The sequence below is a fragment of the Gymnodraco acuticeps genome, unplaced genomic scaffold (genome assembly GCF_902827175.1).
Source record: "Gymnodraco acuticeps unplaced genomic scaffold, fGymAcu1.1, whole genome shotgun sequence".
NCBI lineage: Eukaryota > Metazoa > Chordata > Actinopteri > Perciformes > Bathydraconidae > Gymnodraco > Gymnodraco acuticeps.
This window is the reverse complement of record NW_022989800.1, coordinates 1,595,040-1,621,639: the sequence shown is the minus strand read 5'-3', so window position 1 is coordinate 1,621,639 and position 26,600 is coordinate 1,595,040. Positions and strand designations below refer to the sequence as shown.

General features: G+C 40.8%; 2 protein-coding genes across 8 annotated transcripts; both read right to left on the bottom strand.

Moving 5' to 3' along the window:
• Window positions 1-1,162: 1,162 nt before the first annotated feature.
• Window positions 1,163-15,445, bottom strand: kiaa1841 (KIAA1841 ortholog). 7 transcript variants are annotated; one of them, XR_004569882.1, is made up of 22 exons: window positions 14,701-15,445; window positions 12,956-13,107; window positions 12,649-12,820; window positions 11,704-11,803; window positions 11,267-11,505; window positions 11,051-11,109; window positions 10,526-10,686; window positions 8,038-8,124; window positions 7,817-7,927; window positions 7,581-7,704; window positions 7,191-7,343; window positions 6,221-6,363; window positions 6,035-6,131; window positions 5,907-5,939; window positions 5,635-5,734; window positions 4,561-4,646; window positions 3,237-3,265; window positions 2,978-3,051; window positions 2,736-2,824; window positions 2,494-2,576; window positions 1,560-1,800; window positions 1,163-1,402 (listed from the first exon to the last, which is right to left on the bottom strand). XR_004569882.1 is itself a non-coding variant. In XM_034225088.1 (21 exons), exons 2-21 carry the CDS (start codon window positions 13,103-13,105, stop codon window positions 1,755-1,757), a joined length of 2,136 nt encoding a protein of 711 aa, XP_034080979.1. In that variant the 5' UTR covers window positions 13,106-13,107; window positions 14,701-15,445; the 3' UTR covers window positions 1,163-1,754. The 7 variants fall into 7 exon arrangements, 5 of the variants coding, with proteins under 5 accessions (XP_034080979.1, XP_034080958.1, XP_034080971.1 ...); XR_004569880.1 differs by having other exon boundaries at window positions 2,494-2,569; XM_034225088.1 differs by having other exon boundaries at window positions 1,163-1,800.
• Window positions 15,446-15,699: 254 nt separating this feature from the next.
• Window positions 15,700-21,756, bottom strand: pex13 (peroxisomal biogenesis factor 13). The gene is made up of 4 exons (XM_034224487.1): window positions 21,267-21,756; window positions 19,539-20,263; window positions 18,577-18,699; window positions 15,700-16,758 (listed from the first exon to the last, which is right to left on the bottom strand). The coding sequence occupies exons 1-4, from the start codon at window positions 21,338-21,340 to the stop codon at window positions 16,394-16,396; spliced, it is 1,287 nt and encodes a 428-aa protein (XP_034080378.1). The 5' UTR covers window positions 21,341-21,756; the 3' UTR covers window positions 15,700-16,393.
• Window positions 21,757-26,600: the final 4,844 nt, after the last annotated feature.

The following is a 26,600-nucleotide window of genomic DNA, read 5'->3' as shown; positions in this document are numbered from 1 at the left end:
CAAATGTTTGTCCTTTGGCATCACTTTTAAACCCATAGACTGCAGCTTAAACCACATGCAAGAAACTTTGGAGTCGAATTTCATTCAGGATTAAACTGGACCAACAACTCAAGGTTCGAATCAAAACGTTGATAAATGATCTGTACCTCTGACTGGGAGAAGGTCATCCAGGCCTTGACATCAAATCTCCTAGATTTTGCAACTCATCATATTTTTCTAATCTTTACGTTTGTTTAAGGTCTTTCATTACAGAACTACAGTCCCGATGTCATGTCCGCTCTAAATCCAGGAGGACAACATGGCACCGGGACAGTTATCTCTTCTATGCATTGGATTTGAACTGTCCCATCTCTAGATGACCGCGTGACGAGGTTTTTACTCTTCTATTTGTTTTTTTGCATATTTCCTTTAAGTCTTACTGTTTTAGCTTATTTATATATAAATAAATTGGATGAATTGCTGCATGTTCCATCACCTGTTCTCCTCATATCAGTGATATCATTTTATGTGTGTAAGGTTTGGTTGAGTCAGCAGCTCTTTCCTCTGTTAATTAATATTTTATGTTTGCTATGATGTTTTAATATCTGATCCTCTCTCTGGGACCATAAGTCAGTCGGGCTGTAACTGGACCCCCTCCACCCCTCCTCTCCTGACCCAGATCCAGAGATCCTCAGCCATTCTCGGCATCCGCTGTCGAGGAGAAGAGAGAACAGCTGGGGCACCCCCCACCATTTAAAAAAAGCCCGCTCTACATCTCGTATGCTCTGCTGTGTCCACGCTGCAGCAGGCAGGGTTATTAATACCCCATGCGTAAGTTGGACAGGAAGAGCGGGTCAGCACACACACTGGTCAGCGCCTGTTACACAGAGAGCGGCTGACCCCCCGCCCAGTGACACATACCAGCCCCCCGCCCAGGGCTTTCTACTGAAGAAACTGCCTCCTTTCTGCCTTTTGATCCAGAAAAATCAACCACGTCTAAAAAAAACAAAAAAGAGTTTGATTAGAGTTTAATAACACTTGATGTTTCCTGAATGATCTGATATCACCTGGCAGAGGTTTGGCAGACAGGTTATGGTCAAACTGGGGCAAAGTTGATTGTCGAGAGCCCCCCGCGAAGGTGAAACACTGCCCCCCAGTGGACAATAACTGGACGGAAACCATAGTCAAACAAGTGTCATGTTTTATTGGTCCCAGTGTTGTACAGTGCAGTCACGTTCCAATACAGACAGGAAGGACTAGACCTATGTTTCTACCAGAACTGGGGGAACGTTGCTAAAACAGAGTTTAATGTTCTGTTGATTGAAACAAGCCGACCTGTGTTACTGCAGTGATCTTATCTCTCCCTCAAAGAAGCTTTTCAGTCCCATATGTGTGGAGTTTACTGGATCCACTGGCTATGCTCCTGTAAGAGATGACAGTTAGAAACAGAACAAGCTGCAGAAGAGAAGAATCCTACAGACACACTGTGGGGGGTGTTTTTCAGACTGACTGCAGCTGCATAAATAGGAAGCTAGCTGTGACAGAGGGCAGCGGTTTGATGGTGATCAGTACATAGTCACCTGAGTTAAGCACAGAGGGGGGGGTTAGGGTTAGTGTCCACAGCTGGGTTATAAGTGGAGGCCGTGCTCAGAGGGGGGGGCGGCAGTAGGAAGGAGTTTTGTGGTGCGGAGCCCTCGCAGAAGGATCTTCCTCTTTGAGAGCTCTTCGTCAGTGTTCATGCTCGCCTCTTAGACGGCTCAGAGGTCTTCTCCCCGTCAGCTGCTCTGGGTGCTCCGGATCTGAGCGTAGCGCACTTTAGATCTACAGAGAGAGAAGATTGGATGTAATTGATAGATTACAGTGGCATTTTGAGGATTGTGTCAAGAAAGAGAGTACGAATTGGGGATTTCATTTGTTTTTTAATGATTAAGGTCGTCTTAAAAGAGAGGGTCGTTTTTTTGTGAACAAAAAGTCATAGTATATACTTTTTATAAATCAGTCATAGTATATTGAAAAAAACATAAAAGTATGTCAAGTAAAAGTTACAAAAAAGGAATTGCATAGTATGTCGTAAAGAAGTCTTGGTGTGTCGTAATTATCAGAAAAAAACAACACAGTGACAGATGTCGAAACAAAGTAATAGTACAGTATTTCGTAAATATCAGATAAAAAAACAATAAGTATGATCGGAAAAAAGTCACAGCATAGTATGTCCAAAATATTTTTCAAATGTAAAAAGTCATAGTATATAGAATGTCGAAAAAAGCGTCATGGTATAGTGTGCCAAAAAAAAGAAATAGTATAGTAAGCAGAAAATAAATGAAAAATCGACGTAGTATAGTGATTGAAAAAAAGTCATGGTATAAAAAAGTGTGTGTGTGTGTGTGTGTGTGTGTGTGTGTGTGTGTGTGTGTGTGTGTGTGTGTGTGTGTGTGTGTGTGTGTGTGTGTGTGTGTGTGTGTGTGTGTGTGTGTGTGTGTGTGTGTGTGTGTGTGTGTGTACACAAAGGAGTACCTGGGTGTTTTCTCTGAACTTTGTCTAGCTTGAGAGGAACCCTTAAACTGGGCTTCAAGTCTTGAGTAGATTCCACCTGTAGGCTGCAGCAACAACAATCACACACGCACGCACGCACACAAACACACACACACACAATCTGGCGTCAGGCAGCTGTAAAAACTAGGACAGCAGGGCTGACAGCTCTACACCAATCATTTCATTATATTTCCAAAGTCCTGTGCTTGTGAACAGGTACTTGCTTCTTTAGTGTCTTTAGATCTGCTCTGCTCCTGCTCTCCAAACCTCATCTTGGTCAGGTAGCCGATGATCTCCTCCATGCGACGCTGGTCTGGTTTCAAAAAGACAAAACAATTCAAACACAGCAAGATCGAACTTAATGTTAACTCAGTGAACACGTCAAAACTAAGGACTACAATAAGAATATTCATAAGACTATTAAAATAGCTGATAGATTATTGATCTGAATGACATTCCGCCCTACCTTCCTCCCTCTGAGCGTCCTGGTTGAACCTCATGGAGCGTGAAATGTCCCACTTACTTTTCTGGACACTCACTCTGAAAGACACACGGAGGTAATACACACACACCTATTCAAGTGGTTTATCAGATACATTCAAAACGAGTTTTAGTCAACTCAACACCCAGCATCTGATACTGTACAGACAGAAATATGTAAGCATGAATATGAGAAAGAGCGTGTGTGTGTGTGTGTGTGTGTGTGTGTGTGTGGAAGTACTCACATGAAAGGTGTGTTGTCCCTGGACTGTGACTGAGGGAAAGAACATCACATTTAGAAAACACAGCGAAGCAGGTTTCAAAGTGGCAGTTTTCCGCTCCAAGGGAGTTTGGTTCTGCCCGCAACTGAAATCCACTGTAAGTACCTGACTATGGATAGAAGTACTCAGAACAGACTACATTGTTCCTCATTTTCTACAATAACTCATGGAAGTTCACAAACTATAAATAAGTATTGCATAAGTTGATTTAAAGTCACTATATTTTGAAAAGCAAGATTTCTATTTGATATAAATGTGTTAAGGTAACTTGAAATGATACACTGTTACAGAACAACAAAACCCACGCTGCAGCCTTACACTGCATCCTACCAGAGTCAGGGGTGTGAAGTAACTATAGTTACTACTAACTGAAGCACTATACTGAAGTACAATTTTGAGACACTAGCACTTTACTTGAGTATTCAAATGTTTTGCTACTTTGTACTTCTACTCCACTACATGTATTTATTCCCTTTAGTTACTTTACAGATTTGGATGAATGATGTGAAATATAATCAAGTCTTAAATCAGACTTTAGTTGTGTCCTGAGTCCTGAGTCGAGTCGTGGCTGAACCTGTCTCTGCGGTCCTGCCTGACTCTCATCATACTGCTTCCCTGATGGCTCCCACAGGATTGCTGATATCCTCTTGGATTCATCTTCCTATTATACACACATGCATTTCCAAACATTTGGACTACCTATGTTGCAAATGTATTATCTTTTCAATTTACACACGGCATCTATTGCACGTCTGTCCGTCCTGGGAGAGGGATCCCTCCTCTGTTGCTCTCCCTGAGGTTTCTCCCATGTTTCCCTTTAAACTGTGGGTTTTCTCTGGAAGTGTTTCCTTGTACGATGTGAGGGTCTAAGGACAGAGGGTCTAAGGACAGAGGGTCTATAAGGACAGCGGGTGTCGTATTGTCATACTGATATTCTGTACAAACTGTGAAGTCCACTGAGACAAATGTAACATTTGTGATATTGGGCTATATAAATAAACATTGATTGATTGGTAGTTCCACCTGGAGTAAATCCACAAGCTACCCTGCAGTCTACAAAGTCATTCAAACTAGCTACACCTTTACCAGCTTTGAGAATACTTTAATGATCAATCATTATAAAACATATTATATATATTATTCTGAAATGGGCAAATTTGGATCCGAGTACCTCTTCCACCTCTGACCTTAGTGAAACAACACAAATCAAACACTTAAGATGTTATGTTGCATTCTGCAGTATTTGGTCCACCTACGATGTTCAACAGTAATGCAGTCAGTGACTCACTTTCTCTGCTTTGTCTTTGCGCTGGAAGTTTGGAGAGGACATTTGTTTTTTCAGAGGTCTGTGGGCCTTCTTGGCCTTCTTAGCAGCTGGAAACACAAACACATGATGAGCATGCTGACGCCATCTGCTGGCCAAACACAGCAACTGTTTAATTCCATCCTGAGAAAGGAAGAGCTGAAAGGAACAACAATGAAACGTTAAAAATAGATTCAATGGGAATGCAAAGTGAGGGAAGAACAGTGTAGAGGTGCTACATATGCTCATTGAGTGTCCTGACTTGACTTTGAACGGTTCAGCTGAAACAGTGACTCAGCATGAAATGGAAGCTGCTACCAGGACCACAAAGGAAATAAAAAGCTATGACACACTCATGAGGTCAAACTGCATATAGTGTCTACTGTTCAAAAACATACTTATAGAAAGTATGTTCATGTAGATTATGAGGAAGAAACACAGAAAACGTCTATTTGACTTTGTTACCTTCATAATGACTGCAGTTATAACTATGATAGCTTTCTATTGCTGTCCATGAGGTTATTGTGATTACACACAATTTCCATAGAAACTGCATTAAACTGTCATTACAAAAACAATCATTAAAAAGAAAAGACAAGAACACAGAGGAGCCTGTGATTAAAACAGCAGCTTTAAATGACAGGAGCCCATCCATGACTTCTTCTTATGTCTTTCAGACAGGCAGTGCGCCTACTTTGTTATCATTAGACCTCTCATTGTATTTGATCCTGTTTCTACTCCTCATTCATAAATTCAGTATTTTTAAACCTGGACCCTATTGTTCATGTCTTTGTGTCTGATGACGGCAACAGAGTCTATTGGTGTTAATAGGTTTAACTTGTGTAAAAGATTGTCCATGTGATGACGCAACATTTCAGAATGACCCTTCTCTAAAGGAGACTTGTTGGGACTCAAAAACAAAACATGGTTTACTGAACTGCTTTAGTGAAACTAAAACACACCTTCTGTCCCTCATTACTTCTGCCACACAGCACAGGCATACATATATAAACCAGCAACACGTCATCTGCCACTTAATGAGCTACAGAGCTCCCACACCTTGTTTCTTGGACAGCTCCTCTTCATCCCCCACCTCATCCTCAGTGACCTCTGACCCTGTGGTGTACTCCTCATCCTCTGACAGGAGGGACTGCTGCCTCTGGAGGAGTAAAGGTCACATTGAAACCCCCTTGATGACACTGACTGAGCTAACAAAACAAGTCCATCAAATCACCTCGATGAGATTGTAACTGTAAAGACAGCTGGCTAACAAACATATACATGTAAGAATATAAGCAGATGTAATGAAAGAAGTGAAGAAAAAGTCCTACCAGTTGCAGACTCCAGTTTTTCAAAAGGGAAAACTGGTTGAGAAAATAAAGTAGCTTAAGTCAGAACCAGAAACACAACATGCTGGTAGAAGAGAAGCATCAGAATAGCAACACACTGAGAGACTCACGGTGCAGCCCTCCCCCTTCAGGGGTCCCAGCAGGGTGGGCTCCAACAGAACATCACAGTCCGGAACCTTCTCTGCACCGGAGGGACTCTCCTCAGGACTAACACACATACAAACACAAACACATGCATTCAGAACCTCTCACAACAGCTGCTCCTGCGAAATAGTATCAAACACACTCCGGCTCACCCCTCTGGAGTGGGGGTGCTGCACACACACACGGCGTCTCGGTGCAGCAGCAGGTCGTTCAGGACTCGGGTCTGAGCGAAGGTCGCCTCGTCACAGTCCTCTTCATCAGGGACGTTCACGATGTGGTCCCGCATCTTACAGCCCTACACAGGAACACATTCACGCTGTAACAGAACTCCTCAACACACGGTTTGAAATATGTATTGGCAACAAATATGAAGAGTAAACCTAAGATTGGGGTCGGCCAGGGAAGCCTCTGGGTGTCTGGAGTGTCTAATAAAAAAGCTGGGAACTGTTTGTAAATGTATGTAACAATAGCAAAGTTGTATGATATCAAAACACACGCTTGACCCCCCAACTCTTAAACTTCACATTGCGCTTTTTGCTCTTTGCTCACAGCGAAGGTGGGTGCAAAGCCTTGCAGTGAAAGCATTTAGTTAGTTTGAATTCTGTCGTTACATTGGCTGCTTGCCCCTGGTGTTTAATACGGCTGTAATCTCATTGGTTGCATGAAAGATCAGTGGGAATGGAGGTCAAAGTTGAAATAATTAGAACTTTGAGTGCAGTGCTTGGCGACAACTTCAAGGGCACTGCTTTCAACGTAGACAAATATGAGCACAGAATGCGCAGAGCTGTTTTACTGCTGGTCATGTGAAGGCAGCTGATTGGGTTAGCAGGGCTGCGCTAGCTCCTCTGCTTGGGACTCTGGTGTCAGTGTTGGACATTGTAAATGGTGGATTCGTCTCGATTTCTATCTTAGTGGTCACACACATATGTGGTCATACACAGCACCGTACACACAGTGAAACGTAGTGTCTGCATTAACGCATTCTAGTATTTTATGAGCAGTAGGCAGCCACTGTAACAAACCCGGGGCACGGCGGCAGTGCCCAGGAGGGGAACTGGCACCTCATAAAATAACTGTGTGTGTGTGTGTGTGTGTGTGTGTGTGTGTGTGTGGGGTCCATACCTTTGGCATACCCGAGGGGTCGAAGCGGAGCACCCTCTGGTTGCAGCAGGGGTAGATTCCTGCACCATGCCATCCTTTCTCAGTGGCCATCCCAGGGTACAACACAGTGTCCGGGTGGTACTTGCATTGGGTCAGCTCTGCACACACAAACACCTACACACACACACACACACACACACACACACACACACACACACACACACACACACACACACACACACACACACACACACACACACACACACACACACACACACACACACACACACACACACACACACACACAACACACACACACACACACACACACACACACACACACACACACACACACCTTTAGCTGGGGATGAATACAGTCAAAAGTATGTGTCCTTCCATGTATCCACTCACCTGTTGGCACCGGGAGCAGGGCAGGTAGTTGATGGTTCCCCAGATCCTCCAGTAGACCAGGACCCAGGACTTGAGCTCCTCATACAGGACACTGATGTATTCATGCACATCCCAGCTCTTCTGTCTTGAAAAACACACACATGGATACACTGTGTTTTAGAGTGAATGGGATATTTCTGTTTATTTTCAGCTGAACAAACAAGGAGCTACATGAATCTGTTTCTTTGCTGTATTACTTAGTGTGTGAATAGATGATCTCTCCTCGAGAATCAATGTTGATTTTCCCAGGAACACAAGAAATGTTCCTCTCTGTGTCTTTGGTCAGCGTCTTCAGGCAGAGACCACACCTGGGAATGAGCATACACATACATGTCCAACAGTGAGACTGATAAGAGAAGACGCGACTAAAACCTAAAAGTGAAGGGAATGATTGGTGGAACAGAGGCGAGCTGCTCACCGGTACAGGGTCGAGGCGTTTCCAGGGGAGTCTCTGTTCTGGCAGTTGGGATCGAAGAGACGCTCAATTTTCTTCTGAAACAATTTACTTTGGGAAGGAAATTTTAAAAAAAAGCAAAATAAGCATCTATTTATGTAAATTAATCCAGAGAATGTTTGAGGATTACTTATTTATTATTTTAGATAGTTTGAAGCTTCAAAGCTTTATTCATAAAGTTTACATTTGTAATTTGAACTCTTTGTATTTGCATGTGTATTCATTCTGTTTAAAGGAGGTATTTCTGAACCGTGACAGATTAAGATTAAGTTACACTAATATAATAAGAAATATAGTATTTATAGGACTAGATTCCAGTGGTGGCTGGTGGGGTGACCAGCTTGTGTGATCCAAACATGTCAAAATAAAAAATAAAAGATCGAGCTAATAATTTCCACAATTAACATGTTTTTATCAATAGTATTTTTCAATCCATATTTGTTGCAATTAAGCCTTTCCAAAATAAAAGGTTTTACAGCGGTTTGCTTTCCTGCACCTATAATAAAGGGGCAGCAGCAGTACCATAAAAACAATAACAAAATCTGTTTTGGCTCTTATACAATTATTGAAAATATTAAGTTGTACCACAAAAACAATCATATAATGTAACTGAATTAACTTGGTGTTCCTTCAAGATGTCATTACGTTCATACTTATTTAATGTTATGAATCACTTTATTCAATTTACGGAATTTATTGGATGATTTACTTTTAATGGTGACAGTATAATAAAATATGACAACAGAAATGTGAAGCCTCGAATGCTCTCCCATTATAAGCGCTTTCACACCGCAGTACATTTCCCACTTGAGTTCCGATATAGTTCCGCAATGTTGCGTTCACACCAAAAAAATCCGGAAGAAAAATTAGTTCATCAGAACCTTTTTTACCCTCTTTTCAGTCCCTACTAGAGAGCAGGTACTGTCATAGGAGAAAAAGGTTCCTATGTCTGATTGGCTGGGCGGAATGCAAACCACGCCCCGTAAAACTCCCAAAAAGTTTTGTGAAGCCGCCATTTTATTATCCTCGCATTAGCATTATTAGCATTAGCCCAGCGCACAAACGCAGAGAGACTAACTTATGGCAACTAGTGATGGGAATTCCGGCTCTTCTTGGTGAGCCGGATCATTTGGCTCGGCTCACCAAGAAGAGCCGGCTCTTTCGGCTCCCAAACGGCTCTTCAGTTTACCACTTATTATACCTTTTAATTCAATCAAATGAAGCCCTGTTTTGACTAATTATATGTGTACACATATATCACTTAAATTATTCAATACATCCTTTGTACTGAAGTATTCAAAAGTAAAAATTACATGTTTAATATAAATGATTTGCTGTGGCCAATTGTTTTCATTGCATTTACAGACCTGTGCAACTCTCTGATACCACCCAATGAATGCATTGACTTGCTTGTAGAACCACGCTACACAAAACAGATAGCAACACCTATAAAAACTATTTTAAAAAAGGGGCTACTGTATCGACCTATATAAAAGATCCTGCATTTTAGCCATGCCTCATTTCGCTCTATTTGCTCTTTCCAGCGCTGTTTTTGCAGGGGGCTGATTCTGTGAGCTGCAGCTGACCACGCCCCCCTGCAGGAGAGGGGAGCGTGCTCTGAGATCAGCTGCTGGGCTGTCAGAAGAGGGGGAGAAAAAGAGATCTCCGTCCTCCGTGTTTTATTCTTATAGAAGTAAGAAGAGAAGTAATGGGGCAGAAACCCTCCTTTTAACGCAGCGGTCCAGACATAGACATCAGACGGCGACACATATTCAGTTGCCAGTTACTTTGGCATTAGGGCAGGGATATCTAGATACTTTCCAAGGTTTGACATAATGAATTGTGCTACTTTTAAAGCAAGCAACGATGTTTTCAAATCTGTAACCAAAAAGCTCCTCAAAAACACTATCGAAGCAGTTCCTGCCGTTGCTACGTTAGTTCAAACAGTAACAACGGACTACTTTTCTTAGCGGATGCATGTCAATTTAAATCAATACATAAAACTATTTTTTAAATCAATAAAATCATTTTCTAAATCCATAAAAGCGTTTAAATTAATATTGGGAGTCATGTCGTTACTTTGTTGAGAATGTGGCCATGTAATAAGCGGGATAATGTGCACATTGCATAATGTGCCTTCATGCCGATCTAGATCCCGTCGTTCACTTAAAAGAGCCGGCTCTTTGAGCCGGCTCGTTCGCGACCGACACATCACTAATGGCAACACAAAAGAAAACATGGGAGCGGTGGAGATGAGGAGGTGTCGGCGTTCTGGCGATTTACTTGATTTACTAAAGAGTTCTCATGAACTAAGTTCTGATGAACCTTTGTGGGAAAAGTACTGCGGTGTGAAAGCGCCTATAATGGGAGAGCATTCGAGGCTTCACATTTCTGTTGTCATATTTTATTATACTGTCACCATTAAAAGTAAATCATCCAATAAATTCCGTACCTTTTGAACTTGTCTTTTTTGTCCCGGATGTCGTCGGCCTCGTTGTGATTGAAGAGCTCTGCGATGCGGGTTGCCAGGTTGCTGTTGATGCAGTTCATGTTGCAGGGCGTACCCACGATGGAGCTCATGTGTTTGTGGCAGTACTGGATGCACTCCTCCACCTGAACATGGACAAACACACACCACATTTGGAGACTTTTCCAGAAATAATTCATTTAATTTCAATGACCCTAGAAATATACTGATTAAGCCCTGCTTTGTCATTGTTAGAATGTTATCTTTAAATACAGCATGGGTATAAAAATGTACAGCAAACTGCCTAAATAAATGTTGGGGCTAAATAACGTCAACACTCTTAACATCCATGCAACATCAATTTAACAAAGCTCTATATAAGGGCCTTCTGCTTTAAGAGAGAGATGACCAATCATCAGTTCTGAACATCTCAATAAGTCTTTTTTACAATTCAAAACAAAAGGCCGAAGCACATCACCACAGCAAGCAATGGCACGTCACAACACTTACTAACGTATCCATCTTCAAGAACTCGGAGGAGATCAGGATTGAGATCACATTGCTGGGCTCTGTAACCGACAAACACTACATGACCAACCAAGCAAACCCCAAAACAAACACTAACACAGAACACACAGCCAGTGACCCACCAAAAACACAACACAGCTATTCCCATGTGTAACAATGTTATATTGATTATGTTTTTGTAGTTTGTCGGGGATTTACCGAGGCGGGGTTTGTCTCGGTTCCCCTCTCCCGCAGAGTTCCTCCTGACGTAGTTCATGAGCCAGTCGAAGATCTGCACGTCACAGTGGACTGAGATGTCCACCTCCTCCCACCTCTGGGCGTCCACAGACAAATACTCAGCAAAGTAACGCATCTCTTTGACTAGAAGATCTCTGGGGCATGTGAAGTCCTGCTTCAGGTTCTTGGTCTCATCACACACATGGATCACCATGTTGGGGCTAGATATGGGACGAAAGGAATACTTTGTGTCAGAAGTATCACTGTATATTTCTGATAATCATGAAAATATGCTGGAAAAGCGTTAAAATGTAACTGAAATATAGTGGAATGAAATATGTTTGGGTAGGACACACTCATTCAATCTTATATTAATGGACATTCATTTGAAAGGAAAAACAACAATCTTCAATACTTACTCTCGTGGTTTCTGAGGTTTGTCTACATCCTCTGCTGAGACTCGTCTCTCTTTCTTCTCCACGGCACCAACCCTTCCTGTGGCCGCTGATTTTGAGCCTGCTGACACCAAAAGGAAAAATGTAAATAAAGTCACACACAGTAACAAATTGTGTCTTTTTTTACTTTTTAATATTGCTGTTTAATATTTCTAATAGACGTTATGTATGGGTTTAGTTTCTCCTCAATTTGCATGTTACACTTAACTAAACTGACATTTGTGTTTTGGAAAGTCCAGTATAAAATGGGGGGAAATTAAAAGTATGATTTGTTCTCATTCTTTATGGAAAACCAGCCCACAGCGTATACATATGTGGCCAATTTCTGGTTAAACTGCCATTTTTGGCCAATAAGGGATCCAGCATCCTCAATAACCCCCAAAACCACTCCAACATTGTCCAAATCGGCCAAGTCATGTTTTTAACTATCGTTTACATAGGCTATTCATTTCTATGAACGCAACTTATACTAATTGTGCAAATTGCCCAACATACACAAGTTAGTAGCATCCGGCAGTTTCTATGTGCTGGGGACCCGTACTATACATTTCTAACATCACATTTTGGTGTACTCAACATTTCCGGGTTTACTATGCTGGCCACTGGCCTGTAGTGTTTGAAGCTGTACATTCATGATAGTTTTAAATATGTCAAACTGCAAAATCGTACCTTAAGTGGGTTAGGAATTATATATATATTATTTTGTTTCATCTTTTATTATTACTAGGTAACCAACATGTATGTTTTTTGGGTCTTTTGTTTGTACTGCATTGTTTATTATTGCTCTAGCATTTTATATAAGGGTTCAGCCTCTTACGTTTTGATGGTATACTTGACTATCTGGACATGTGTGTGTTTCAATTTCAATAAACAAAGTGATGTATTGTACTCAGGATGTCACTAACGGACCTGTCACTTTGCTGCTGCTCTGGTTGCTTCCTGTCTCCACCGCCTCCCCAGCCTCCAGCAGCGTGGGGGGGCCCTCTGAAGGGGAGGTGCTTCCTTCTGTCAGGGCATTACACTGGTTGTCCACGTGAGGAAACCCCCCCGTGGTCTTCAGCTCCTCAAAGCGACAGGCACACTGCAAGATCACATCAGAGACACAGTATTATTTCTTACCAACAACACACCTAACGTCACTAAACGGTGGAATGGTTGATGGATGGGAGGGGGCAGATGGATGGAAGCAATGATAGTTACCCAGCATTCCAGTTACCTCCTTGGAAGTGAATCCTGGAACCAGCTTGGCTACATTGTCCCAGTTTATGGGTTGGGGCACCCCCCACAGAGAGCCCAGCACCATGTCCAAAACCAGGACGTTGTTGTCATAAGGAAAGTTGTTGTTATCCGAGGAGAAGCGTCTCATCTCTACAGAGGCAGAGAGATGAGAAATAAAAGGCAGTAAGTCAACGATGAATGCCTACAGCTGCTTGATGATTGTATTTGATATGTTCTTATCATTATGGAGCATGGGGAATGGCCACTGTAAAATACCACATAGTACAGCTGCAGTACATTTGGACAATGTCTTTTTTCAATTACGCTGTTTACTCTGAAATACTTTCCAAAGGAAATCAAATGAATTCCAGATATAAAACCATTAACAATAAAGGTGGAGTGCTGGACAAAATCCAACCAATGCTCTTTCCATTTTGTAATGACATTAACTGTAAATTACCAAGGTGTATGTACATGTGAATGTTTACTGGTGAATCGTAGTATGTATAAAATGTGCTTTTGTATTTCTTTTATATTTATTCTCAATTTTTATTTTGTATTATTCATAGAAATATATTCTTAGTGTTAATTACAATCTCATCACCTTTAATGGTAATTCATTGACTTTTAAGGTATTTTGTTTGGTCACAAAATCACATACACATACGAGGAATTTGCTTTGGTAGAAGAAGAAGAAGAAGAAGAAGAAGAAGAAGAAGAAGAAGAAGAAGAAGAAGAAGAAGAAGAAGAAGAAGAAGAAGAAGAAGAAGAAGAAGAAGAAGAAGAAGAAGAAGAAGAAGAAGAAGAAGAAGAAGAAGAAGAAGAAGAAGAAGAAGAAGAAGAAGAAGAAGAAGAAGAAGAAGAAGAAGAAGAAGAAGAAGAAGAAGAAGAAGAAGAAGAAATATATATATGGTGCATACAAAGACACAGAAAGAAGAATACGTAGAAAAACTAAATCATCTTAAAATAGTACTGTTATAACAGCTATTTTAATAACTATTTTAAGACTATCCTAACAAATTAAAAATAAAGACTATATTTACACAAAATAAAATGAAGTGATAAACTAAGTACAGTGAAATATAATAAAATATGACGAATATGCTATATTTAAAGTGGAGAGCTGTGCTCATTTAAAAGTGGTGTAAAAATGGTGTTAAATTGCAATACTAATTCATTAATTCAAAATAAGTCAATATTTTTTAAAAGGTTTACATTATTTTGAGAATGTTTCTCATTATTTTGATTAACAAATCATTAGTTTAAAATAAATAGAAATATTTTAAGAAAGTTTCTCATAACTTTGATAGAGTGGAAAGTTTCCATTATAATGATTTACGGGATATTTTGTATTTATTCATCACTAGGGTACGTTTTGAAGTGGGCTCCATACTAATTAGTCCTTCACTAGAAACCAAAGTCGCTACGATGTTCTACCATTGAATACATCGTAGGTCGTAACAAACTGAAGGGTCTGCAGAGGTTAACCAAAGATAATGATAGCAGCCAAAGATATTCGCACTTTACATATATTTTCTGATTCAGACGAATATAATAAATTCATTTTATGCAAACGAGAAACTTCGTAATGTCAGTGGAGTAACGTTAGTGATGCTAGTGCAGGCCGAGTCCCTCTGTCAGCCCCCTGCTGCATCAACATCACATGATTATAGGTCAAATTCATTCAGCTGGTTCTCTACAAACATTTCAAACGCTAAGAATGGTTAGATATAGTGGACATACTTATCTTGGAGAGGGATTTTCTTCCCCGTTGTCTCGTACAGTGCAGTAGGAGTCGGTGCCTGTCTCATGTCATGGTGTGTGGATGATGCTGATGCTGCGGTGCTCTCCTACCGGCTAACTGCAGCTACTGCTAATGCTAGCTCACTTTGAGGGACCTGCTGCCTTCAAGTACTCCTCGTAAATGCCTAGTCACAAACTCCAGTGATACAGTCAGTCGCATGTACTTTCGTTCATCTTTTTATTACAGATTATGCTTTAAAAAAAACACCCCTGGTGATAGCATATATTGCAATGTCATGATAAATTGTGCGGTATTTATTCATATAAATGGTTATACTCACTTTCATAGAAGTGATTTAAAGTTATGCGGTCAAAGGAAATAAAAAAATGTTTAAAGTATATTTTGCCAAATTACTATTTCCGACTTCAACAAAAATACCTTTGAGCTCTGTATCACCCATGAAAGCATAACTTCCAATACTTCATGAAGGCAGCATTAGCTTCAAGCAACTAGCATATTGGCTAGCTAGGTAACTTTATGTAGCTTCCCATCAGACGTTTGTAAATGTTTAAGCCCCTAGCTCAGTAGCACGGGGAAAAGTTACCGACCGGCTGCACTGTCTAAATCTGAACTTTGCAGTAAAGTCAAGAAACATTTTACTCAAATAAACGCTGTTAAATTAGTCCTGTTCTTCGCTGCGTCCCTACGCCGCAGCTTCATACTATTGCCCTGTTGTCGCACTGCAGCAGGTGAGGCGTCCTGTTGCTTAGAGACAGAGGCCGTAAATCGATTATTTTTGTCCTCAACATTTTCCAAAAACATAATAAATTCACATGGAAAAATGTAACACTAGCAGTATTAGTACAATGAAACCTAGAAGAAAAAAAAAAGCTATCTTGGCCATGTCTGTGGTGAAACCCTGTTATTACTAATGAAACTCACTTCATAATCCAACTAGCTACTAATGATATATTAAGCCATTACACAAGGAGCCCAACACGAGTTTCTTAAATATTTATTTTCAAAATAATTATATCAAATATTTACAAAATTACTTTCTGGACCAACCAAAATCTGAAAATGTGCAAATGTAGCCCCCTTCTCATTCTGAATAACCCAATCACATTAGCTTCACAAATAAGACTATGTGGAGAACTCTACTACATGTAGGGGCAAACACCAAATAACATTATTATGGTATCAAATAAAAGACCTTGGCTTTGTCCTTACAGCGTCAGTATACAGATGATGAATCAGTGCACCACATTAACTTAAACATTGAACTAATTCATGTTAATGAACAATTTCAACATATTAAATACAAAATCCGACATTATCATTAGTACAGTTGTGTATCCTAATTAGCGAATACACAGAACCTTTTTTCTTGTACAAGCTCTGAATGAAGATATGTAAGGATTACCTAATTCCAGACACACTTGTTCTAAACAGTACAACAGGAAACCATTTAGTTTATCATCAGGTCCAGATTGTGTTTCATCTAATTTGAATAATTATAGATTTGTATTACAACTTGAGCAATTCTTAATGAGGACTATACTGTTTCCCCTAAGATCTCCTGTCAGATCATTGTTAGTCAGGCTTCAGACTGAAACACAAATACTGAATGAGCCAACCCATAATAAATCACACATAACCTTGCATAAAGAGAAATGCATACATGCACAAACATCACAGGTCCGTCTTCTCAGGGATGTTTAGCACTATCGAGGGCATACTGGAGTTGGATGTTCCCACACTAAAGGGAGCGGGGGTTTCTCTGTACACTAAATCTAGCACGGCCTCTTGAGAAACAGGGGCGGAGGCTGAGCCGAGACCCGGTGGAAAGCCTGGGGCATGACTTGGCTGTTGGTGAGAAGAAAGCGCTGTTACTGAGGCCTGTGTGGTGCCTTGCTGGACCTGAGCAAGCCTCTCCATCTCTGCATGCTTCAAGCCTCTCCTCTTCCCCAGGACCTTGACGTAGTTGGCTGGGACGAGTCCTGTGGTCTGGCCATCAAAGCTGGCCAGCAGCCAGCCACGCACCTTGGGCTGTTGCTCTAAACACAGGGGAGAATACAAGGTCACAATCTGAGCTCATCAACATCAAACACACCCACCAAGCATTTTCTTTAGAGAAATCTTGAATTTTTACTAGGGCTGTCAGTCGATTAAAATATTTAATCGCATGATTGTCCATAGTTAATCGCACATTTTTTATCTGTTCTAAATGTACCTTAGAGGAATATTTTTCAAGTTTTTAATACTCTTAACATATGAGTGGACAAATATGCTTTATGCTAATGTTTATTATCATTTGAATGACAAATATTCTCATGAATATTAAACACAACAACCTCTGAACATTACAAATATTCGCCTCAATTCAACCTGGAACCTCTCTCATACAATAATACAATACAAATGGTGTGTGTGTGTGTGTGTGTGTGTGTGTGTGTGTGTGTGTGTGTGTGTGTGTGTGTGTGTGTGTGTGTGTGTGTGTGTGTGTGTGTGTGTGTGTGTGTGTGTGTGTGTGTGTGTGTGTGTGTGCGTTGGAGCTATGTGCAACTCAAGGCATATGCTCGAACGGGAGCTGCCTGGACGCTGCAATCATGTTGCGCACTATCCGTGCTGAGTGTGCTGACTTCTCGTACAATGTCCCACTGTCTGGCTTCCTGCATAAAGTCAAGTGCTCGGCGCAGTTGTGGCGAAATGTCGCTCCTCTGTTTTCATTTGAACAGCTCCTTATAGCCGTTAGCGCAGCTAGCTAGCACCAGATGCTAACAACAACAATGCACGTAAGGTCTCTCTCTCGCTCGCTCGGGCCACACATACACACACCCTCCCGGTCCTCCCAATAGCCTGCCGGTGAGCGTGGAAGTGTGGTCTGCCAAAAGCGGGCGGCAGGCGCGGGGCTGTCAGCATCAGCTTGTAGATGGTATTTTAAACTCGATGCGCTCTGAAACTACGGGGCGGCCGAGGAAAAAAAAGTACACGTGTGTTAATCGCGTTAAAATAATTAGTGGCGTTAAAAAAAAATTGCGTTAACGCGTTATTAACGCGTTATTAACGCGTTAACTTGACAGCCCTAATTTTTACAGAAAATGCCTTTCATGATCACTTCCTCCAAGGAGGTTTTATATTTTGCCTCGGTTTGTTGGTCTCAGCAGAATTACAGAAAAACGACTTGCAGAAACCTTGGTTTAGCATAGCCTAAGGAAGAACATGTTGGAGATCTTAATCAAGGGCGATGGAAGCACAAAATCATTTTCACTTTTGCTAACATTGCAAGGTAGGCCGTGCTGCATTCATGTGGTGACAAAGAAATCTGACAAATGGGTACCAGAATGGGAAAATTCACATGAATGCCACCTTAAGTTAGAACAACTTCGAAACAAATACTCATATGTTGTCTAAATGCTCTGAGCAATTAAATACAACACATGTTCTGTGTAGCATCCATATTGTTCCCACATTGCAACATAACCCTCATAAACACATACAAAAACCAGCAACTCACCATTAGAGGAGTAAGTGCCATTTTAATTGACTATTTGTTTGATACTCTTCACTCAAAATACACACTTTTAAAGGCTTTTTGATTGGATATGTCATTTTCAGTTATTTCTATAATCTAGTTTAATGCTAACATAACTTTCACTGCAAATTACTAGAAGTTTATGTTGTTCAAATACTTGAATAAAATAAGATGAGAAACCAAATCAAGGAACTTCCAATTCTGTCTTTAAACACTTTTCAAGGATTTATTACATTGACTGTAATGGTCTAGTTTACCATGATGTGATGAATCATTTCTGTATGAGAGGAACGTGAGGACAGAATATATTGTCCTGTTGATATTATTAGCGAGCTCTCACCTTTAGGGGCGAGGTTGAGCATGTCTCCGGCCCGCACAGAGATCTCCTCCTCAGACGCAGCAGAGAAGTCATACTCTGCTCTGGCCACCACATGGTCATCCTCCCCACTCGCCCAGTTAGTGGCTAAGCAAAGAAACACAAAACATTGTTACTTATGATTATATTAAGAGTAAAAGCCAGGCTACGTACACCAATATGAGCTTTTCTGGTACAGAATTAATCTTTGGTCAATGAAAAGATGTTTTTTAAAGATATCAAAACATCTTCAACTGTAAGTCTTTGATATTTTCTCGCTAATTTCAAAAACTCAAACAATAACAGAGACGAGTACCTGCCGCAGCACTTGCTCTGTCTGTGTGTTTGAGGGAGGGTAAGCTATTACATGTAATGTTTCTGTAAGGATGAGTACGCTTTTTTTCCTCTAGCAGAAAAGTGCTGGTCGGGCGGTGTGGTGTGCAGAAATAGAAGCACATAGAGCAGCCGCACAAAAAGGTCAGAGCATTTGAAAAAATACCCTGGCACTATGTAGATACAAATACTAACAATAATTTCGACATCATGTAGCTTCAAAGTTTAAAACTGTACGATAGAACCATTTCATTTGCCTGTAGTCTGTCATATACAGCTGGAGGCCTATTGTTTTGGGCAATTTTGGGGATTTTCTTTTAGTATTAAGTGGTCCTTGGTCTGAAAAATAGATACAGTGTTTCTTAACTGTTGGCCAATGAGTCAATGAGACACAGACATATTTTCATTCCAAATAATTGGTAAAGCCAGCAGTAATGGTGAACTCAACTGTGCTAGCAGCTGCTTGCTAAGTGTTGGACATTTCTTTACAAACTGAGAGCTGCTGATCTAAAGTGTAAAATAAATGAAGGACAGCTCCTGAGTTAAAGAAAGTATGTGCATACACATTTAAAAGTTCACCATCTCGTGTGTAAAATGTGGAATATGAGCCTCACCGCTTTCCTCAGAGCCAGGGTCAGAGCTCAGCAGTTTCCAGATAAGGTAGGGTCCCCCCAAAACTACAACGAAGAACAGAAGGATAGGCCAGGACTTCACAGGCTGGCCCTCAATCCCCGCTCCATCCCCTCTGGACACACTTGTAGCAAGGGCATCACTTGAACTGTCTGCCCACAAGTCGTCCACCTCAGCGTCTGATCTCCGGCCCAGCAGCCTCTGTAACCGTCGGTAGAAGTAGCGCAAGGTGCGTACCAGAGCGAAGGCTGACAGAACTCTGGTGAGGTGTGAGCGCAGCCGTGTGAGGTGGTTGGCTACGTCCAGCACAGCACGGAAACTGCTGTACACGGCTGAAAAGGTGGCGTCCAGCATCATGCTGACGGAGCCAAAGGCCTGGACGATGCTCTCGATGGACTGGAAGGCTCCGCGACTGCTCTCCTCCGCCTGCTGCACGAACCGGCTGGGGGCGACCTCTTCCGTGTGAGGGGGGCGGCCGTACCCTCCTCCCATGCCGTAGCCACCACCACCACCACCACCGCCATAGCTGTATGGGCTGTAGCCTCCATACATGGAGCCCCCATAGGGGCTGTAGGACGAGGAGTTAAAAGAGCTGTAGGAAGGTCGGTAAGACTGCTGGGCGGAGCGAGGGGGCACCGGGGGAACCATTCTGGTCAGGACGGGACGGCCTACAGGAGCGGGGCCTGGAGCCAAGCCAAAGTTTGCAGATCTGTGTAATGAGAAGACAAGACAAACGGTTCAAAACATTGTCAATTATTTTATTGAAATTACCTCAATTATTTTTTTAATCAACATCGTCCACAGGAGTAGGGTGGGAATTTTTAGGATTTAAGTCAAATAACAGTGTTGCTATTTGTATCAAACTGAGCTTATGTTATGTTTGGCAGTATATTGCCTGTAAAGTAATACATGGTTTTGTTGTTGATATTTTAGTTAATCGAGGCCAAGAGTCCATATTATGTATTATTTTTTAACATTTTGTTCCCCTTTTATATGTATTTTCCCATTCCAATTGCAACGTACGTGTGAGTATGTGCATTAATATGATTTATATAATGCTATACATTATTTATGTATTTTATTTAAAACACATTACAGTTATTACTAATGCTTTAGACCTATTACGTTTATTAAAATAAATAGCAGCAAACTTTCCCATTTGTGTGATTGATTTGTAAAGACAGTATTTTTGAGATACAAGTAGTTAAGTCAAAGTTATAAAGTATGAAATAAAAATATTCAAGTAAATTACAAGTAGCTCAAATATACTTGAGTAAACGTAGGTTACTTATTCATTGCACCACTGGAAACTACCCGAAGTTGTAAGGGGCAATTCGAAATTATTAAAAGGTTTTAGTTTACATGTTGCGATGCATTTAATGTACAGCGTTTCGATACACACTTTATGTAACTTCAGATAGCAGACACACAACATGGCCTCATTAGGCCTAGCTAGCTAGTTAGCTATTAGTAGCACAGGATAGCTTACTTTATTTAAACGGCTATCGTCGGTAAAAATATTTTTGACAAATACTAATTAGATAATTGTTCAGTGTTTTAAACCACCATGTCAAAGTCTCCACTGTTTGGAAGATATCACCTCGCTTGTGCAACAACTTTAGTGTAAACTAGCTGGTTTAAGCTAGCTAACAACAACTGCGTACCAGCTGTAGTTAGTAAACAAAATATCAAACTAAGGCTATAGCGTTTACCTGTAATTCATAGGTGCACCCATTGCCCCTGGGATCATCCTTTCCCATGGCTTCTGAGGAGGCTGTGGATCCATGGCAGAATAACTTCCACAAAGTGTAAAAAATATAATGCGAACCCTGTCCCCCTGACAGACTGTCCCGCTGCCTTCACGTTCCTCCGTAATTTCCTGCTTCGAATCGGATATCGTAACTCGTGTGTTTATAGACGTATTCAATAGCCCTAAAGGTACTGGTCAGTGGTCAGTGTATGCTTTGGTCATTGGATTTTCTTTTCACAAAAGTATATTCAAAAACAAAAAACGACTGGATATTTAATTTTCGTTTTAAAATTGAAAAAACAAAATTGAAATACAAAGCGTTTTTCTTTATCATGGTCAAAAGGGGATTTACTAAACTTAAAACACGGGATGATTTTCAATTTCTACTTCTCAAAACAAAATATAAATAAAATACCGTTTTTCATATTATGCTACCGGAAGTTACCTTACAAAATAAGAGCGCAGATGAGGTCAGAATCCGTGTATCTACGGACCATTTGTTTTTCTTTATTAAACAAGTAAACGGAAGAGCCAGCGCCGTATAGATAGAATTTCTATTATAGGGCTCTGCCTATACCCTACCTTTAACAATCCTGTATGTTTTTCAAACTCGATTAGTTCACCCTGGATGGTTAAACAATTAAATGCACTTTTCATCTTTGTCCAGCAGAGGGAACTGTGATACCTCACAAAACTGTCTGTATACTTTATAGTTATACATATAACATAAATATAATATATACAGTCTATGAGTTATACATACACATATTGCGGATAAAAGGGTAAGGCAAGGCACGTTTATTTATATAGCACTCTTCAACACAAGGCAATTCAAAGTGCTTTACAAAAACTGAAAGACATTAAGAAAATGGCATTTAAAATCAGTCATTAAAAAGAAAAGCTAATAAAATAAACATTAAAAGAAAAAATACATGGATAAAAGTTACAGTGCAGTAATAGTTAAATTAAAAGCAGCGACAAAAAGATAAGTCTTCAGCCTGGATTTAAAAGTAGTCAGAGTTGCAGCGGACCTGCAGGTTTCTGGGAGTTTGTTCCAGATATTTGGAGCATAATAACTGAACGCTGCTTTACCATGTTTAGTTCTGACTCTGGGGACAGAAAGCTGACCAGTCCCTGAAGACCGGAGAGATCTGGTTGGTTCATAATTTAGCAGGAGGTCAGAAATGTATTTTGGGCCTAAACCATTCAGTGCTTTATAAACCAGCAGCAGTATTTTGAAATCTATTCTTTGACACACAGGAAGCCAGTGTAAAGACTTCAGAACAAGAGTGATGTGATCCACTTTCTTAGTGTTAGTGAGGACTCGAGCAGCGGCGTTCTGAATCAGCTGCAGCTTTCTAATAGATTTTTTAGTGAGACCTGTAAAGACACCATTACAGTAGTCGAGTCTACTGAAGATAAAAGCATGGACAAGTTTTTCCAAATCCTGCTGTGACATTAGTCTTTTAATCCTAGATATATCCTTTAGGTCAGGGGTGCCCAACCAGTCGATCGCGGGGAGATTCCCAGTCGATCGCGAGATGTGTCTAAAAATAGAACAACAATATTCTGTTTTATCGTTAATGTCCTGTAAGATAATCTTCCTGTGCCAGAATAATGCACTTGAACGCATCAAAGCTTTGTGATTGGCCGGCGTGAGTTAGCTGACGTTGTCCGTGTCAACAGGAGTGACAGTCCGCACACACACAAGACCGCAATTATGGCAGAAGCAAAATAAGCCCAAAATATATAATTTTCACTCCGAGTGGGAGGATGATTATTTGTGTATCTATTCCAATTCAAAGTCCATCTGTCTCATCTGCAATGCGAGCGTGGCTTTATCGAAGAAGGGTAATTTAGGAGCGGCATTTCAAAACAGTGCACAAACGCTAAGAGACGGAATTCCCTCCTGATTCTGCCCTACGCTCCAAAAGGGGAGGGGCCTGAGAGCACAGCTAAATGCACAGCAGTCCATTTTCACCAGGCCAACAACAAGAGCAAGGCTGCTACCAGAGCATCTTATCGTGTCAGTCACGTTCTTGAGAAACACATGAAGTCTTTCAAAGACGGCGAAGTTGTGAAAGAAGCTTTCATGAAGGCTGCGACGCACTTTTGGGGGACAGTAAAAATAACAGCAGCATTTCAACAGGTTTTTGATATAATAAAAACTCAAGTTAGATACCGTTATTAATCAGCTGTGAGTTTTAGTTTGTTTGAACTTATTCATTATAATTATTCTACAAAATGGTATAAGAATGCAAACTTAAATTGATTATAGTCTATTATCAATTCAGGTTAAGAAACTAGTGTTGCTTGCTTCCTATTTTAAAGGCATTTATTTTTATACTCGACTAAAATGCAACAAAAAAGGGTTTGATTCTATTAATGTTGTCTTTTTTATTGCACGTTGGCAGCAGATTCCTGTGTAGCTTCAGATCTGAGTTGTCTTATTAGTAAGCCTAATTTATACTTTTGTAGCAACACTATTTTTATATAATGGCAAAGAAAGGGTTCAGAGTCTTTTCTTTTTGTCCTGTGTCATCTGTGGCAGCACTGTTCAATGTTTCTTGAAAACATTACCCACTGTAGTGACGTGTGAATAAACTCCAACTCTGTATCAACAACACTGTTGTGTAACTTCAGTTAAATACTTGTATGTGTGCAGATTAGTAAGAGGTAAGATAAAGGATCTGCAGTATTTTATGAAGTATTAATCGTACAAAGGTCAGTTTTATACAAGTAGAAGTGTGTATTTACCTGGTAGTAGGCTGTCAGTAATGGCTACGCCTCTCTATTTGGACTGGTAGATCTCGGCAGACTGGCAACTTTAAAAGTAGCTCTCAGTTCAAAAAAGGTTGGGCACCCCTGCTTTAGGTGATAGTAGGCTGATTTAGTAACTGTTTTAATGTGACTGTTGAAACTCAGGTCAGAGTCCATGACTACACCTAGATTTCTGGCTTTATCTGTTGTTTTGAACATTGCAGACTGAAGCTCAGCGCTAACTTTTATACGTTCTACCATTACCTCAGTTTTATCTTTGTTTAATTGGAGAAAGTTCTGACACATCCAGTCATTGATTTGTTCAATGCACTTACTCAGTGTTTGAATTGGAGAATAGTCTCCTGGTGAAATTGTTACGTACATTTGTGTGTCATCTGCATAGCTATGGTAACTTATGTTGTTGTTCTTCATTATCTGAGCCAGTGGTAGCATGTAGATGTTAAAGAGAAGAGGCCCCAAGATGGAGCCTTGAGGAACCCCACATGTCATATTTGTCAACTCAGATGTTTAAGTAGGATTCAAACTAATTTAGAACTGTTTCCGAAAGTCCCACCCAGTTCTCCAGTCGGTCTAGTAATATGTTGTGGTCAACAGTGTCAAACGCAGCACTGAGATCTAATAATACTAACACTGAAGTTCTGCCACTGTCTGTGTTTAAGTGGATGTCATTAAAGACCTTTACAAGAGCAGTCTCAGTGCTGTGGTTTGGACGAAAGCCTGACTGGAACACATCAAAACAGTTATTTAAATGCAAGAAATTACTCAACTGTTGAAAAACAACTTTTTCAATGATTTTACCTAGAAATGGGAGGTTTGATATGGGCCTGTAATTGTTCATTACTGAAGCATCTAGATTATTATTTTTTAAGAACGGTTTAATGACTGCAGTTTTCAGGGCCTGTGGAAAAATACCTGAGTGAAGAGATTTGTTTACTATATGAAGTAGATCTGAGGCCATGCAAGGCAAAACATCTTTGAAAAATCCTGTTGGAATAATATCAAGGCAGCAGGAGGAGGATTTCAGAAGTTGAATAATGTCCTCTAGATTTTTATCATTAATCTGATGGAATTGTGTCATGGTGTTTGAATTGATGTTAAGTGGACACAGAGACAACACATTTGCTGTTCCTGATGCAGAGGCACCGCACTGACTGCTTGTCTGATTTTCTGAATTTTGTCAGTGAAGAAGGAGGCAAAATCATTGCACGCCCTGGTGGATAGAAATTCAGAGGCTACTGACACTGGGGGGTTAGTTAGTCTGTCGACGGTAGCAAACAAGGCACGTGCGTTGTTTTTGGTAATGATGTCAGAGAAGAAAGACTGTCGTCCAAATTATAAAGGCCAAGTCTCTCTTTATAGATTTCAAAGTGAACCTGGAGATTTGTTTTTCGCCACCTGCGTTCAGCTTTTCGACATTCTCTTTTTACTGGGTATGTTCTCTGTTGAACAAAGAAGACGGATTTCATTAGTATTTTACATATTGATATTTCGTCACATTGACAGTAATCAATCTCAAGTGGTTGGCTAAAACAGAAACAGAAGTTTCGATTTCATTATCTACCCAACTGCCCAACCTCCAGGAAGCCGGGATTTAAAACGTTAGCTGAATAAACAGACTACTACTAGGAAGTAAACATGACACACACACTATGCTCCTATATATAATTCCTCTTCATTATAAGATGCTTCTGTTGAAACGTGGCTGAGTTCCAGTGGCGAGCCATGACTTGTATACCTAGACCCTCTGACCCCCACCCCTTCCCTCTAGTTATTACGTCACAGCGTATACTTCAGCGGAATATCAAAACAACGGCCCGGGGTGCAAAACGCAGCAATGAAAGCGACCCTCTACCACACAAAACAACACCTGTAAATAACCCTATTTGTGGTTTTTGAAATTGAAAAGGATATTGCATTGTGTTTGTTACTTTCGTTGCAGTTGTATGTCTTAAGTGTAATTTGGCATGCTTTTATTTTGAAGGCGAGTTAACGCTATTGACAGGAAGTTGTTGTTGTTATGGAAACAAGAAAAGTTTCACAGCGGGCGGAACTTGTCATAAAGTCCGCGATAATAACACCCACCCATTTAGAGGGAAGATATGATTGGTCAATTGTACTGTCATTTGACATTACTCTCTCGTTCAGTTACTATAGCAGGTCCTCTGTGAATTCATAGCTGGACCGCCTAGACGTCCACCAGCTCCTCTCTTCACAGTAGGCTTGTTTGAGACAAGCGAGACCTGCGCAGACCTGCGCAATTGCGATCAACGTCTTGCTAGTGCGTTGCATGCTTATACATCCATGGTTGCATGATGGTTAGTCATTTTGTCCGACTTGCTCTGGAGGCTCGCCTACATGAGACGTTGAAATCTCGCGGGACAAAGACGCCCGCAGCCTTAAGAGCGAGGCACTAGGCTTGTTTGAGACGCGTTGCGGCTCGCCTCGAAAGTAGACGAGAGTAGCCGATCGCAGCCGGGGGAGGTCTCAAAAAGCATGCCTGAAGTCGGACAGCTCG

Excerpts from the sequence above, each read along its gene's own strand:
- pex13 (XM_034224487.1), bottom strand. The coding sequence starts at position 21,340 with ATGGATCCACAGCCTCCTCAGAAGCCATGGGAAAGGATGATCCCAGGG. Across the intron at positions 18,700-19,538 it reads CCCTGGCTCTGAGGAAAGCG|CCACTAACTGGGCGAGTGGG; the intron begins GTGAGGCTCATA and ends TTCTTTGCTTAG. Across the intron at positions 16,759-18,576 it reads GCTCAACCTCGCCCCTAAAG|AGCAACAGCCCAAGGTGCGT; the intron begins GTGAGAGCTCGC and ends CCCTGTGTTTAG.
- kiaa1841 (XM_034225067.1), bottom strand. The coding sequence starts at position 13,105 with ATGAGACGCTTCTCCTCGGATAACAACAACTTTCCTTATGACAACAAC. Across the intron at positions 7,344-7,580 it reads CCTGCTCCCGGTGCCAACAG|GTGTTTGTGTGTGCAGAGCT; the intron begins GTGAGTGGATAC and ends GTGTGTGTGTAG. Across the intron at positions 2,570-2,735 it reads GATCTAAAGACACTAAAGAA|GTGGAATCTACTCAAGACTT; the intron begins GCAAGTACCTGT and ends TGCAGCCTACAG.